General features: G+C 40.5%; 1 protein-coding gene across 1 annotated transcript in view; it reads right to left on the bottom strand.

Annotated features, from left to right (window-relative positions):
* Nucleotides 1-3,190: 3,190 nt before the first annotated feature.
* LOC124805539 (protein goliath) overlaps nucleotides 3,191-16,943 on the bottom strand; it is a 663,220-nt gene continuing 649,467 nt past the window's right edge. The window contains exons 10-12 of the mRNA XM_047266107.1: nucleotides 11,036-11,167; nucleotides 6,153-6,297; nucleotides 3,191-4,848 (exon numbers count right to left, since the gene is read on the bottom strand). Of these exons, the coding sequence (XP_047122063.1) occupies nucleotides 4,619-4,848; nucleotides 6,153-6,297; nucleotides 11,036-11,167 (507 nt within the window). The 3' untranslated portion in view covers nucleotides 3,191-4,618. The remainder of the gene's footprint in view (nucleotides 4,849-6,152; nucleotides 6,298-11,035; nucleotides 11,168-16,943) is intronic.

Genomic DNA, 16,943 nt, shown 5'->3' with positions numbered 1-16,943 from the left:
GTGGCTTTAAAAAAAAATGTGGGCAATGACTTACTGAATGACCCTTGTATAATACAATGTAATAATATTCAGTAAGTAATGCAACACTTTTTTGGAGCCAACATCTTACTGCATCAATAACCTCTCCATCATCCAGGTACTGCTTCCTGCAGAGTGCACCCTTCATTGGATGAAACTGATGGAAGTCAGAAAGTGTGAGGTCTGGGCTGTAGGGTGGATGAGACAGAAAAGTCAGGTGAAGTTTAGTAAGCTCTTCTCGGGTGTGCAGACTTGTGTGAGACCATGCATTGTCACGGGGAAGGAGAAGCTTGTTTGTCTTTTTGTGGGAAAATGAACATGCTGAGTCATTTATTCAGTTTAATGATAGTAGCACAACAGACTTCAGAATTTATTATTGCACCATGAGGGAGGACATCAAACAGAATAACCCCTTTGGAGCCTCAGAAGACCATTGCCATGACTTTATCAACTAAGAGAGTGACTTTGAACATTTTCTTCAGAGGAGAGGCGGTGTGGCATCACTCCATGGATTGCTATTTTGTTTCTGGTTCAAAATGATGAACCCACATTTCATCACCTGTGACAATGCTCAACAAAAAATTTTCATGATAGGTCTTTTGACATGCAAGTTATTCCACACAGTTGGTCCTCTGTTGCTCTTTATGGTCTTCTGTTAGGTGATGAAGAACCTAACAGGCACACACTTTGAACACCCCAACTGATGGACAAGTGTATCAGCACTAACAACAGAGATGTTTGTGATCTGTCGATCACCTCAAATGAGAGTGTCTACAGGTTCCAACATTGCAGGAGGCACAGCTATGTGCAATCAGCTGGCATGCAGGAGATTGGAAGGTGACCTTGTTGCGATGACAGACACATTGCCCAACGACTCACCACGCTTTTATTCACTGCCACATCTCCATAGAAATTTTGCAAGCACCTTTGAATATCTGCAATGCTGTTTTCTGCGAAAACAAACTCAGTGACAGCACTCTGATTGCAACCTACCTCCATTACAAATGTCATTTTGAAGGCTATCTATGGTGTCACCACCTATCAGAACTTCATGAAACAATACAGACTGAAGTGGAAATACAGCATGATGTTTAACAACAAATTCCACATATTTTTCAACTAAAATTGGCCTAGAAAAAAAGTGTCACATTGGTTATTAAATGCCCCTCATATAATTGGATATCTACTTACTAAGCAGTAGCAGGAGGAAACACCTACATCTATATGCATACCCCACAAGCCACTGTATGCTGTGTGTGAAATGTACCCTGTACCACTACCTGTCATTTATTTGCCTATTCCACTCACAGCCGACCGGTGTGGCCGAGCAGTTCTAGGCGCTTCAGTCTGGAACCACTACAGTCGCAGGTTCGAATCCTGCCTCTGGCATGGGTGTGTGTGATGTCCGTAGGTTAGTTAGGTTTAAGTAGTTCTAAGTCTAGGGGACTGATGACCTCAGATGTTAAGTCCCATAGTGCTCAGAGCCATTTGAACCATTTGTTCCACTCACAAATAGAGTGAGTGAAAAATGTCTGTCTATATGCATCTGTACAAGCCCTAATCTCTCTAATCTTATCTTCATGGTCCTTATGTGTAATGTTCAGTGGTGGCATTAGAATTGCTCTGCAGTCAGCTTCAAATTTTCTTGATAGTGTTTCTTGAAAAGAACTTTGCCGTCCCTACAGTGAATCCCATTTCTGTTCCCAAAGCATCTCCGTGATACTTGTGTGTTGTTTGAACTTAATGGTAAACAAATCCAGCAGACTGTCTCCAATTGCTTCAATGTCTTCCATTAACTTGACCTGGTGCATATCTGAACCACTTGAACAGTACCCAACAGTGGGTTACACTAGTGTCCTCTGTGCAGTCTCTCTTACAGATGAAACACATTTATCTAAAATTATCCCAATAAACTGAAATTAACCATTTGCATTCTCTTCTACAATCCTTATATGCTCATTCCATTTCATATTGCTTTGCAACATTATGTGTAGATATTTAATTGATGTGACTGTGTCAAGCAGCACACTATTAATGCTGTATTAAAACATTATGGATTTCAGAAGTTTGGAAGGTAGGAGATGAGGTACTGGCAGAAGTACGGCTGTGAGGACAGGGCGTGAGTCGTGCTTGGGTAGCTCAGTTGGAGCACTTGCCCGCGAAAGGCAAAGGTCCCGAGTTCGAGTCTCGGTCCGGCACACAGTTTTAATCTGCCAGGAAGTTTCATTATGGGTTTGTTTCTCCTACTCATCTGCCTTAAATTACATTTCTCTACAATCAGAGCTAGCTGCCATTGATCATACCAACTAGAATTTTTGTCTAAATCATCTTGTATCCTCCTGCAATCACTTAATGCTGACACTTCCCATACACCACTGCATCACCAGCAAACAACCACAAATTACTGTTCACCCTATCAGTCAGATCATTTGTGTGTATAGAAAATACCAGTGGTCCTGTCACACTTCCCTGGGGCACTCCCGATGATACTTTCTCTCTGATGAACACTCGCTATCGAGGACAGCATATGGGGTTCTATTTCTTAAGAAATCTTTGAGAGACATATCTGGGAACCAAATCCACATGCGTTTACCTTCATTAACGGTCAACAGTGTGGCACTGTGTCTAATGCCTTTTGCAGTTTGTAGGATATCATGCGAGAGAAGGGCAAGCTGAGTATTGCATTAGTGATGCTTTCTCCCGGGAGCGGAAAGACTTACCTTAGGGGGAAAAAAGGACAGGTATACACTCGCGCACACACACACACACACACACACACACACACACACACACACACACACACACATCCATCCACACATATCAGACGCAAGTAGACATATTTAAAGGCAAAGAGTTTGGGCAGAGATTAATGACACATACATAGAGTCATCACTAGTGGTAAACAATCATTAAGCAAAAGAAGTCCTGTATGATACTTAATTCCTTTGCTATTGAGATCTTTGACTTGTTCACTGCGGCTTAAAATTCTTCTTGATTTCAAGAACTGTACAACAAATTTGTGTGTGTGTGTGTGTGTGTGTGTGTGTGTGTGTGTGTGTGTGTGTGTGTTTTGCCTTCTCTTTTATTTTATTTACATTTATAAGATTGGAAAAGGGGGTTGGGATCTTTCACTTCAAAAATAGATTATCACCAAAAAGCAGTCAAGAAAGTATCTGCTGGAATGCATAATATTTATTTTTACATTTTCCATGGGATGTGAAAGGTACAGTATGGATAAAAATGTCAGTTTTACTATTTTGTAAGGGTTTTAAAAAAGGACACATCTTCTAGTACATTCAGACTAAGTATAAACAAGTGAGATCCATTTGTTTAAATAATGAAATCTGCTGCACTCAACTAAAACATATATACAATTATTATCCTAAGGTTAACTTACATTAACATATTTACGAATAACAAAAAAAGTTCACTGTCAAGGTAAGTACATATATGAGGAACAGTAGGGTATATGGTGAGAGCATTCACCTCTGTAGATCACAGCTACAGTGACTGTGAGGTCAGCACATCCCAAGCTAGGACATGTAAGATATATTGTTTTCATAAACTTGCTGTGGGTGATTTTCGTTACTGTATTGTAAAATTTTCTCATGCTGTAAAAATAATTTACATATTTTTTATTTCAGTGACTGTAATTTGATATCCCAAACATTTTCACAGGGACAGAAAAAAATACGTCATTGCAACCACATTTATTAGTTTTGTTTAAAAAATCCACGACATTTATTCTATATTAACGTACAAGCTGTTGCAACTGAAGTTTTCACATGTTAACACAGTGAAATATTCTCCAGTTCTTGTCATGTCATCTTGCAGTGTGTATATCAGATTTCAGAAACTAACAACTGTTTACTGTTTTGTGAAGACTGAAAGCAAATTGCTTTCTAAATCATCACACATATTAAGTGAAAGTATGCAGCCATAAATCTAAGAACACCTTCTTACACACTTTGTTTCCTACATTACCGGTGATGACTGTGAGAAATAATACACGGTGTTCAGCAACTCTAAAAGATGTGCTAAACTGTCTGTGTTAATAAAAATAAAAACACAACAAAAGCTCACAGTAATAAATTAAAGATGGCTGTCATGAAAGACTAAAAAAAGATGCTCAAAACACAAACTAGTGACTGATATTGCCATACATGCATGACACAACAATATGAGAAATATTCATGAGACTTTTTTTATTGGCATTCTAACACAGAAACTATAACAAGTAGATTATGAATATGTGAAGAAACACTCATGTGTCTTCTTTTACGGCACCTGGATTTCAACAACATTCATTAGTTTAAATATTCTCACAGTTTATTGAGTTTATTCTCATGAGAAAATCATGAAACTGTAACACAGACCCATCACTTACTCGATTAAGTTTTGAGTCATAAATTTACAGAGTGTGTTTCTTTATACAATGAGTATTTGAAAATACGCAAATTCTTTATAGGTGACTAACAAGTTCATTGAACTTAGATTAAAGTAAGTAGTCTTTCATTTCACAAAAAATAAATACTGGGTAAAGGTTGAAAGGAGTCAGCAATGTGCTAAATAGTCAGTTCTTCACAGTTGCTGGTTGTCTTCATTTGTGTGTGGCACTGGAGTGGTGTGGGCTTGTCCTGCTGTCCAATGTGTTATCCAGCTGAGTACCATCCACATCATCAGTCTCAGGAGTGTCGCACACATTCATAATACAGGAGTCTATGTTGACAGATGTCACACTTGTATTGGTACCACAGTCAGTAGCGAGTGGCTTTGCCAGGCCAGATCCGCAGTTGCTGCACACCTGGTCTCTTGGCACTGCTCCCCCAACTGCAGACAAAGAAAGAGAAATCTTGTGCATTATTTTCTTTTCCTTTGGGAGGAATTGTAGGAAACAAAGAGAATGAAGTGTAATTTATATGAATGGAACAGAGCAGATACCTCACAGAATCAGCAGCAGTTATACATATTATGTAAATTGAAGACAGAAAGGGGGAGGGGGGACGAAGTGAAGGGAAGGGTACAAACTATTGCTGTCAGCTGCATTGGGACATTATACAGAATCAGTAGTGACGAATGAAAATCTGTGACGGACTAGGATCCGAATCTGGGATCACTTGCTTACTAGGCAGATACGTTAACCACTGCAGCACCCAGACACAGCGTTTATCGCAATTGTGTGGACGATCTTGGCACACTTCCTAGCCCACCCGTATTTCCACCTAGTGTCGCCAACTATCTGCAGTCCCCAGCTGTGTCCTCCATGGTTGCTACTTTGAGATTCCCACAGGAGGTCGAACATAATTGGCTCTGAAGGTGGTGGATTCATTGCCCATTGAGGTGAATCAATTAAAGGTCTGAAAGAACAGACACCACACATTTACATTAATTGCATGGGCTCTCATTTAGGAAGAGCAGCTCTCAAGTCTATACTTCACCATCAGATTTAGGTTTTCGCTGGAATCATCCAGTCACTTCAGAGAAATTTCAATATGGTTCCTTTAAATAGATGATTGCTGATTCTTTCTCTCATTCACATCCAAGCAAACTTTTTCCTCCACCTCTAATAGTATAGCGTACTACATCATCGGTCCTTTTTCCACTTTTTATGTTCATAGCTACAATGAGGCATAGGATAAGTTTAGTGATATGATGTGGTTGGTACAAGTTTTGTGATGGCTGACCGAATATATTTTGGGAAAGTTTCACAAATATTATATAATATATATTATGTTAACAGTTTTAAGACTAACAAAATATGTTGTTAACTGAGTAAGTACTTGAATGGTAGCACTTCATAGTTTACACACACAGGAGAAAAACGGTATTTTTGCTAAAAATAATACAAGAAATTTTATAAAATATTTAAAATATAAGCATCAATAGCAACTGAGAGGTCATCAACATGCAATATTTTATGGCATTTCCATATGGTACAAATCTACACTAAAACAACACTTGTGTCAAAGGAATGTTTTAAAAGCCTTTCAAATGGTGCTGAATACTACTAGAATGGGGTTACTTTCAGTCTCAATATTTATTAGATTAACCCTGTGCATTGTAATCACAACAATTTATGGCCAGGAAAGAGTTCGTGGCAAGACACAGATTATGTTTTGTCGTGCACAGCATACCTGGGCGTGAGGCACGAACAGGCACACCACTTCCACGGCTGGAAGAAGCAAACCGAGGCCCCACACTCAGAGCAGGGCTGAGTTCAGTTGGTGATGATGCCCCACTGCTGTGGCTGCCCAGGTTTGGTGAAGGTGGGGCTGACATCTAAAAGTAAGAACAAATATATAGGCTTTATTAAGAGAAGAAAAATTATGAATGACTCGAAAGTTATTCCACCTATTTATCTAGTGCATTTTTGGTGAACTATATTTTCTGCCTTGCTATTTTATACATACAAAGAAATAGTGGAGTTGCAGACCATCATGAACTTGAGGATCTTATGATCATGGATCTATCTAATCTAGCATAACAAAATTTTGACTGAAAGATATGCAAAAACTGCTGTCCTTGGTCATTAAATGAAAGTCATCAGCCACTGTGTTGTCTATGGCGAGAGGCAATGCCTGAAATTTGGTATTCTTGCCACTCTTCTGACATTGTGGATCACGGGATATTGAATTCGCTAATGATTTCCAAAATGGAATGTCCCATATACCTACCTCCAACTACCATACTACATTCAAAGTCCGTTAACTCCAATTGTGTGGCCATAATCAGATCAGAAACCTTTTCATGTGTATCACCTGAGTACAAATGTCAGCTCTGCCATAGTGGTACCCTTTTGTACCTTGTGTACAAGATACTACTGCTATCTGTCTATGTGCGTATTGCTATCCCAAGACTCCATTTTCTTAAAGTCAGTTTCTCTTTACAGCAATTTCCAATTTTTACTGGCTTTACTGGACTTCTAAACTAACCACTTTTTCTTAGCCCAGCAATAGTTGCATGTACATAACACAAAGCATATTTCCAAGTAACAATGTTTTGCATCAAATTCTTCAACTAGGATCTAGTGGTTCATATTCGTGTAACTATCACAAAGCTTTAAAAGTATCATTATTTTAAATTGTACACATATTAGTGAGCTAGTTAGTTCAAACTCTGACAGATAAGAGAAGCAGAATCCAGTAAAGATTTCTTGACTTTACACTGAGGCGACAAAAGTATTGGGATAGCAATACGCACATAGACAGATAGCAGTAGTATCTTGTGCACAAGGTACAAAAGGGTACCACTGTGGCAGAGCTGACATTTGTACTCAGGTGATTCACATGAAAAGGTTTCTGATCAGATTATGGCCACACAATTGGAGTTAACGGACTTTGAATGTAGTATGGTAGTTGGAGCCAGGTATATGGGACATTCCATTTTGGGAATCATTAGCGAATTCAGTATTCCGTGATCCACAATGTCAGAAGAGTGGCAAGAATACCACATTTCAGGCATTGCCTCTCGCCATAGTGTGTGTGTGTGTGTGTGTGTGTGTGTGTGTGTGTGTGTGAGAGAGAGAGAGAGAGAGAGAGAGAGAGAGAGAGAGAGAGAGAGAGATCGGTTACTTTGAGACCAGTTGCAACCATTCATGGACTTCATGCTCCCAAACAATGATGGAATTTTTATGGATGACACTGCCATGTCACTGGGCCACAATTGTTCACAGTTGGTTTGAAGAACATGCTGGACAGTTTGAGGAATTGTTTGGCCACCCAATTCACTCAACATGAATCCCATCAAAAGTTTATGGGACATAATTAAGAGGTCAGTTTGTGCACAAAATCCTGCACTGGTAACACTTTCACAATTATGAATGGCTATAGACACAACGTGGCTCAATATTTCTGCAGGGGACTTCTGATGACGTGTTGAGGTCGTGCCATTTTGAGTTTCTGCACTACACCAGGCAAAAGGAGGTACAACACAATATTAGGAGGTCTCACCTCAGTGTATAACATTGGCTATTTTTTGACTGCGTGCTGACATTCCATAAACATGACATTCACTACACAGGATGTGGACATTAACAATGAACATTGGTGGCTTCTGCAGCTCCAATACTTCATGAATAGCTAGTGGAATCACTTATCACTAAAAGTTGAAGCATTGACCACCAAACAACACTGAGAAATTTAAATATCTGCCCCAGGGTAACAACGAGTTACTTTAGGTTTAGACTGAAGTGGTGTTTGTGGGGACAGCTAGATTGTGACCAGATCATTTCACTGGCCTACTGAAGATGGAATTAAGGTTCAGGTCTCACATTCATAATCTACATCGCAATATGTTTTTTGGAATGTGAGTATCTAAATCAGCAGTACACACAGTATTTAGAGTAAAAATAATCTTTGTGTTACGTGAGTGTTTATTTTACAACACATGTAATGGCTACGTCATCCAAACACCAGTGTTCTCAAATATCTTGTAAGTGAACTGAATGTTTAATATGTACTTGTGTTCTGTATACAACTATTTTTCTATTATCCTGTTTACTTTCTTTCTTCCTCCTCATCCTTTTATACTTCTCCTATCATCCTCTGACCTTGGATTCTCCATTTAATGTCTCTACCTTTAGACTCACACATCCTCATTCAACAATCCTTGAAGGTTTCATGCTGTATTACCTATGCTCCAGTAATAGTGATTTCTGTTATGATGTTATTACCTATTCAAAAAAAAAAAAAATAAATAAATAAATAAATAAATAAATAAATAATAGAGGGAAACATTCCACGCGGGAAAAATATATCTAAAAACAAAGATGATGTGACTTACCATACGAAAGCGCTGGCAGGTCGACAGACACACAAACAAACACAAACATACACACAAAATTCAAGCTTTTGCAACCAATGGTTGCTTCGTCAGGAAAGAGGGAAAGACGAAAGGATGAGGGTTTTAAGGGAGAGGGTAAGGAGTCATTCCAATCCCGGGAGCGGAAAGACTTACCTTAGGGGGAAAAAAGGACAGGTATACACTCGCGCGCACACACACACACACACACACACATATCCATCAGCACATACACAGACACAAGCAAACATTTGTAAAGACAAAGAGTTTGGGCAGAGATGTCAGTGTAGGCAGAAGTACAGAGGCAAAGATGATGTTGAAAGACAGGTGAGGTACGAGCGGCGGCAACTTGAAATTAGCGGAGGTTGAGGCCTGGCGGATAACAAGAAGAGAGGATATACTGAGGGGAAAGTTCCCATCTCCAGAGTTCTTGGTGTTAGTGGGAAGTATCCAGATAACCCGGACGGTGTAACACTGTGCCAAGATGTGCTGGCCGTGCACCAAGGCATGTTTAGCCACAGGGTGATCCTCATTACCAACAAACACTGTCTGCCTGTGTCCATTCATGCGAATGGACAGTTTGTTGCTGGTCATTCCCACATAGAAAGCTTCACAGTGTAGGCAGGTCAGTTGGTAAATCACGTGGGTGCTTTCACACGTGGCTCTGCCTTTGATCGTGTACACCTTCCGGGTTACAGGACTGGAGTAGGTGGTGGTGGGAGGGTGCATGGGACAGGTTTTACACCGGGGGCGGTTACAAGGGTAGGAGGCAGAGGGTAAGGAAAGTGGTTTGGGGATTTCATAAGGATGAACTAAGAGGTTACGAAGGTTAGGTGGATGGCGGAAAGACACTCTTGGTGGAGTGGGGAGGATTTCATGAAGGATGGGTCTCATTTCAGGGCAGGATTTGAGGAAGTCATATCCCTGCTGGAGAGCCACATTCAGAGTCCGATCCAGTCCCGGAAAGTATCCTGTCACAAGTGGGGCACTTTTGTGGTTATTCTGTGGGAGGTTCTGGGTGTGAGGGGATGAGGAAGTGGCTCTGGTTATTTGCTTCTGTACCAGGTCAGGAGGGTAGTTGCGGGATGCGAAAGCTGTTTTTAGGTTGTTGGTGTAATGGTTCAGGGATTCCGGACTGGAGCAGATTAGTTTGCCACGAAGAGCTAGGCTGTAGGGAAGGGACCGTTTGATGTGGAATTTGTGGCAGCTGTCATAATGGAGGTACTGTTGCTTGTTGGTTGGTTTGATGTGGACGGACGTGTGAAGCTGGCCATTGGACAGTTGGAGGTCAATGTCAAGGAAAGTGGCATGGGATTTGGAGTAGGACCAGGTGAATCTGATGGAACCAAAGGAGTTGAGGTTGGAGAGGAAATTCTGGAGTTCTTCTTCACTGTGAGTCCAGATCATGAAGATTTCATCAATAAATCTGTACCAAACTTTGGGTTGGCAGGCCTGGGTAACCAAGAAGGCTTCCTCTAAGCGACCCATGAACAGGTTGGCGTACGAGGGAGCCATCCTGGTACCCATGGCTGTTCCCTTTAATTTTTGGTATGCCTGGCCTTCAAAAGTGAAGAAGTTGTGGGTCAGGATGAAGGTGGCTAAGGTAATGAGGAAAGAGGTTTTAGGTAGGGTGGCAGGTGATTGGCGTGAAAGGAATATATATATGACTTGTGAAATGTAGAACATAAACTAAAGTTAAAATCAAAACAATTATATATCTGAATAGGTAATAACAGCGTAACAGAAATCACTATTACTGGAGCATAGGTGAGACAGCATATATATAAACACAAATATACACACAAAATGTGGGTTTTAAGGGAGAGGGTAAGGAGTCATTCCAACCCCGGGAGCGGAAAGACTTACCTCAGGGGGAAAAATGGACAGCCTGTCCTTTCATTGGTTGCGAAAGCTTGAATTTTGTGTGTATGTTTGTGTGTCTATCGACCTGCCAGTGCTTTCGTTTGGTAAGTCACATCATCTTTGTTTTTAGATATATTTTTCCCACATGGAATGTTTCCCTCTTTTATATCCATATCGTATATGACCCATGCAGCAAGTCATAGGTAAGTCATACAATTAACTGTCAATGTGGGTCATTCACACATTGCTTTGTCTTGTTTTTAGGAAACTTCAAATCGATTTTGTACTGTGGACATTACATAAAACACACAAAATTTTTGTATGTATGAGAAAGTTATTTGTGATGTAAACTTACAGTGCGATTTGCTGGTCTCAACTGTGGTGAACCGTTGAGGCTCTCAATGTCATTGTCATGACCACTTGAAGCTCCGAGACCCACCACTTCCTCAATTTCCATGTGCAGTATGCTCTCTTGGCTTCCTGTAAACTGCAATTTTATTTGGTGAGGCATTATAGTTATTATTGTTCTGAACACACAAACTATGAAAAATAACATTATTTATTATGGATAATGAAACAAGTATCAGAGACCCAACTACTGACATGATGCTGTTGAACATGTGACTGTGCTAACATTATACACTGCTTGCTGTGCCCTGTAGCAAAAGGGCTGCTCTATGTATAATAAGAAGATTGTATGCTACTGTAGCCGCATGGGCACAAGCCATACCAAAATGTGAACATTTCCCAACACCCACGAGCTCTTTCGCCATGCCAGCAGCTCTGCAACCATACCCAAGATGCTGGGGCAATAACCGGCATTTCAAGACATTTCAACAGCACTTGGTAGGCCACATATGTGACCTCAATTGCAACAGGACTTCCCTTTTCTTACATAAAAGCTGGCTATCTAGCCAGGATGGGCATGTTGACAATGCCGGGTTTGAATCTGCATTCACTTCGTGTTTGCTTCTACCGTGATACTGCCAACACCCATCTGGCATTTCATCAGGATCCTGCCAGGGTCCAGCTACAGCCTGGATGGACTGGGAGTCGAGCTAATGACCTCTCAGCTCTGACCTCTGGGGTCCATCAGCATCTGCTGCTGTCTCCAAGTCACCAGTTATGCGCCCATCCCTGGGCCACCATTATCAGTCGCTGGAGTCACATGATGACCCATTGCAGTCACAGTTAGGAGAGTAGAAGCATGCCTCATGAAGCTGTGTGGAGCCAAATGATGCGAAACTAGCAAGTTTGCCACTGTGCTGCATTGGTGAAAGCTCTGACACCGCGTCTCCTTGCCTGCCATCCCGACCTGGGCCACCAACTGACTGACACCTTCCGTCTGCTGCAGGTGCTGTATCTATGCCAGTCAAACTCAGTGGTCCACACCTCATTAATTTGTTGAAATCTAATGAGTATCATAATTCTCCCAGCAGTGAAGTTGTTACTGTATTGGCAATTATAAGGTCGCTTTGTGAGATACCAACCTACACAGTCTTCCAGAAAGATTCACCTGCATTGGTCACAAAGATTAAAAAACAAATCATAAAGTCTCTGGCCCTCAGAACAGTATGCTGCAATCTACACCACCTCCTTCTCATCCTAGTAACTGCCCTCCAAAATTTTAAAACTAGGCACCCTGCTTACTTGGGAAGTTGTAAGAATTTCTCAATATCATATTATAAAAATGTCAATTATTTTATGGATCATAATATATTTGTGCTTCAGTTACTTGTACTGAACAGGTGGTTATCACCACTGGTGCCACATCTCTCTTCATGCAACAGATAACAACTGAACACTTAATCTCTCATTGTCAACATAAAGTAAACCTAATGCTCTCAATGTTTATTACAGCAGACAGATCTGTTCAGACTAAGAACTGTGCCACTTTCAACATTCATATCATTGAACAGATCAGGACATCTGCACGTGGTACTTGGCCCGATGTTGTCAAATTCAACAGCTTCTTCCATCTGGACCCTGCTGTCATATTCCCTCCCAGCCCCATTACCTTCCTCTGAACATTAGATAGTGAGAACTGTCCCTTGTCCTTCCAATAAGCCTCTTTGGTCTCACAACCCTTTCAGGTTTGATCTCTTACACATTTGCCCCAGAGATTTTTTATCTCTCTTCTCCCTGCCTCCAACACCCACCACTGTTTCCCCCTCTCTGCCAACTTCCTGTGTCTACCTTCTACCTCATTTGTCCTCCTCTCCTCCTCTCCCTCTACCCTCTCTAGTCTTCTTCATTGTTTATTTAACTTCATGTATGTTATGGCCCTTATTTCCCTTTCTACAGGTGCTTGATGGCATCATTCCATTGAATAGACTACTGCTGATTTCCTTTCCCTTAACTGTATAGTTCAAGATAGTACTGCATCTTTAATGATCTCATCATCAATGGAGATTTGAACTATAATCTACCTTTCATTTAGTTTTTCATTTCATGTCACCCTTTGAGATACTTGTATCTACCAATGTTTTATTAACTTCTAACAACTGAAACATTTCCTGGCTGTTGTGTGATGTGGATTCGTGGGATTACTATGATACAGTTTGGCAGAATCTTCAAGAAAAGCAAAGATATACAGGGTGTTACAAAAAGGTACGGCCAAACTTTCAAGAAACATTCCTCACACACAAAGAAAGAAAATATGTTATGTGGACATGTGTCCGGAAACGCTTACTTCCCATGTTAGAGCTCATTTTATTACTTCTCTTCAAATCACATTAATCATGGAATGGAAACACACAGCAACAGAACTTACCAGCGTGACTTCAAACACTTTGTTACAGGAAATGTTCAAAATATCTTCCGTTAGCGAGGATACATGCATCCACCCTCCATTGCATGGAATCCCTGATGCGCTGATGCAGCCCTGGAGAATGTCGTATTGTATCACAGCCGTCCACAATACGAGCACGAAGTCTCTCTACATTTGGTACCGGGGTTGCATAGACAAGAGCTTTCAAATGCCCCCGTAAATGAAAGTCAAGAGGGTTGAGGTCAGGAGAGCGTGGAGGCCATGGAATTGGTCCGCCTCTACCAATCCATCGGTCACCGAATCTGTTGTTGACAAGTGTACGAACACTTCGACTGAAATGTGCAGGAGCTCCATCGTGCATGAACCACATGTTGTGTTCTACTTGTAAAGGCACATGTTCTAGCAGCACAAGTAGAGTATCCCGTATGAAATCATGATAACATGCTTCATTGAGCGTAGGTGGAAGAACATGGGGCCCAATCAAGACATCACCAACAATGCCTGCCCAAACGTTCACAGAATATCTCTGTTGATGACGTGATTGCACAATTGCGTGCGGATTCTTGTCAGCCCACACATGTTGATTGTGAAAATTTACAATTTGATCACGTTGGAATGAAGCCTCATCTGTGAAGAGAACATTTGCACTGAAATGAGGATTGACACATTGTTGGATGAACCATTCGCAGAAGTGTACCCGTGGAGGCCAATTAGCTGCTGATAGTGCCTGCACACGCTGTACATGGTACGGAAACAACTGGTTCTCCCGTAGCACTCTCCATACAGTGACGTGGTCATAGGCTGGAATGTTCCGTGCTCCCTAAGAGGCCGATCAATTGCTTCGAACGTCTTCCTGTCGAGACACCTTCGTTCTGGAAACCTGTCTCGATACAAACGTACCACGCCATGGCTATTGCTATCAAATGGGCATCTGCCAACTCCGCATTTGTAAACATTGCACTGACTGCAAAACCACATTCGTGATGAACACTAACCTGTTGATGCTACGTACTGATGTGCTTGATGCTAGTACTGTAGAGCAATGAGTCACATGTCAACACAAGCACCGAAGTCAACATTACCTTCCTTCAATTGGGCCAACTGGTGGTGAATCAAGGAAGTACAGTACATACTGTCGAAACTAAAATGAGCTCTAACATGGAAATTAAGCGTTTCCGGACACATGTCCACATAACATCTTTTCTTTATTTGTGTGTGAGGAATGTTTCCTGAACATTTGGCTGTACCTTTTTGTAACACCCTGTATATATCTAACTTCTAACAATTTCAAATATTTGCTGCACTTCAATCTTTAAATTTTTTTGCCCATGTCTATTTCTTGCACATCATGACAGTACAAATTTCTGAATGTTATATCACTTTGTCTACCACATTTAATAGATTTATATAACTTTTTTTGGAGAATAAAAGTACAGAAGGATATCTAAACTTCTAAAGCCACTACTTTAAAATGTTTTACCATTCATTTATGACAAATAACATTGCTTTCTGTTTCTGCCTGGTATTTAGTTAATTATAGTTTTCTTTCTTCTTCTAACTCCCTTCCACCTTTCCCCGTCCTCACCACCTTATTACATGACTAGTTCATTTCATTGGTATATTATTGTATTTTGCTTTTACCTTCACCAGAAAAGCTTTCTTATTCCCTCTACAATTCATGCAACTTCAATTAGTCCATGATTGTGGCATGGAATAAGATAAATAAATACTAGTTCTTTAAGTACTTTCTGGTAATTGCAAATGTAATAAACGAGGCTTTAAATGTGTTAATATGGAGGTAGTTTGAAAAGTTCTAGGAACAGAATAGAAAGAATTGACTTACCTCAGTGGAACTTTTTTTTATATTCCATCTCAAAAATTAAATTCCTCCAAGCCTGCAAAATACCCATCAACTTTGGCTCTTAGTTCTTCGTTTGAAGAGAATCTCTATCCACTTAAAAAGATTTTTAGCTTTCGGAAGAGGTGAGAGTCTAAAAGGTCCAAATCAGCCAAATAAGGCTGGTCGTTTTCCATTCACGTGTGTGGAAACTGTATTCTCTTAGTTGATGCTGTTGGTTTGCACTGTTTTTAGTGTTTATTTAGTGCTTTTTTCATATTTCTGTGACAGTTCAAATTCCCAGATTTGCAGTGTATTTTCGCATACAGTTTCAGCATTCTTTTACATTATCATGTTTGTCCTACTGGCAGAGCTGTCCATGCCTCAAGTCATTCAGTTATGGGAGTAGCAAATCTAGAAACTACTGCAGGGAGTCATGCAACTAAATCAGGTTCTGGCTGTGAAAGTCATGTCCCAGCATGCTGCACCCAATAATCAGTATCTTAGTTCATGTATTTTTGCTTTGGCAATGACAATTTTGTATGGGTGTGCATTGTCTTGATGAAAGATGATTTTCTTCCTTGCCAAACCTGACCATTTCTACCTTTTGTTTTGCTGTACATGATCTGGCAGGTTAGTTTAGTACTGTCTTGTAATTGTTTGATCAGTGTGAAGGTAATCTATCAGCACAATTCCATTTGTATCCCAGAAAACTGATGCCACGACCTTTCCAGCTACCCATACTGACTTTTCTGTCTTTGGTGGTGGTGGTGATGGTGATGGTGGTGAACCAACATTTTTCCACTGCACTGACTGTTGTTTTGTCTCTGGAGTACAGTTGTGAGCCAAGGTATCATCCGTATTCATAAACTGGCACAAAAATCTTGTTGGTTGCTATGAAATGGGCCAAACATTATTCAGATATTTCCATTCTTATGAGTTTCTGATCCTATGTTAAGAGTCGCAGCACACATCTATCAGACAATTTTCTCATATTTCCTCTGTTAAAATGTGATATGTATGTCCCGTTGGTGACCCTTCATGAACATTTTATGAACTTTTGCAATAATTTCTAGGGTAGTGCTACATTTTAGCCAAGCACTATGTAGACCATCATCTAAGCTCTCCTGGTCGGATTTAAACTCGTTTGTCCACTAGACAGCAGTTGAATATGAAGGAGCGAGTCCACCAGTGTGTTCTGAAAATTGACATAAATTTTCTTTGCTTTCATACCTTTCTTTATGAAGTACTTACTCACTGCTGAAATCTCGATTTTTTTCCCCATCTTCACAAAGTGCTACATGGCAGCAGCAGCAGCAACAGCAACAACAACAACAACAACAACAACAACGACAGATATCTATCCAGATCACTGATGCATCCTGTATTTACTCGTAAAGGATAACCAGTTATTAAATGGGAACCCCATTGCACTACCATTGACATCTTGTGTCATTCCACAAACTTTTCAAACTACCCTCCTATCCTTAGAAATACTAACTTATTTTCTTATGAGCTACTATAATGATGTTCTAACAATTGTCACAATATATCTGCATGACTCTACTAACAATTCTTTGTGATGTTTACATGCCACTTATTGTACTAACAGAATAATGACAATCTGACTTAATCAAATGTGTGTAAAGGAGGAGT

Source organism: Schistocerca piceifrons, chromosome 7, assembly GCF_021461385.2.
Source record: "Schistocerca piceifrons isolate TAMUIC-IGC-003096 chromosome 7, iqSchPice1.1, whole genome shotgun sequence".
Lineage (NCBI taxonomy): Eukaryota > Metazoa > Arthropoda > Insecta > Orthoptera > Acrididae > Schistocerca > Schistocerca piceifrons.
Note: the sequence above shows the minus strand (reverse complement) of the source record. Positions and strands in the feature narration are given on the sequence as shown.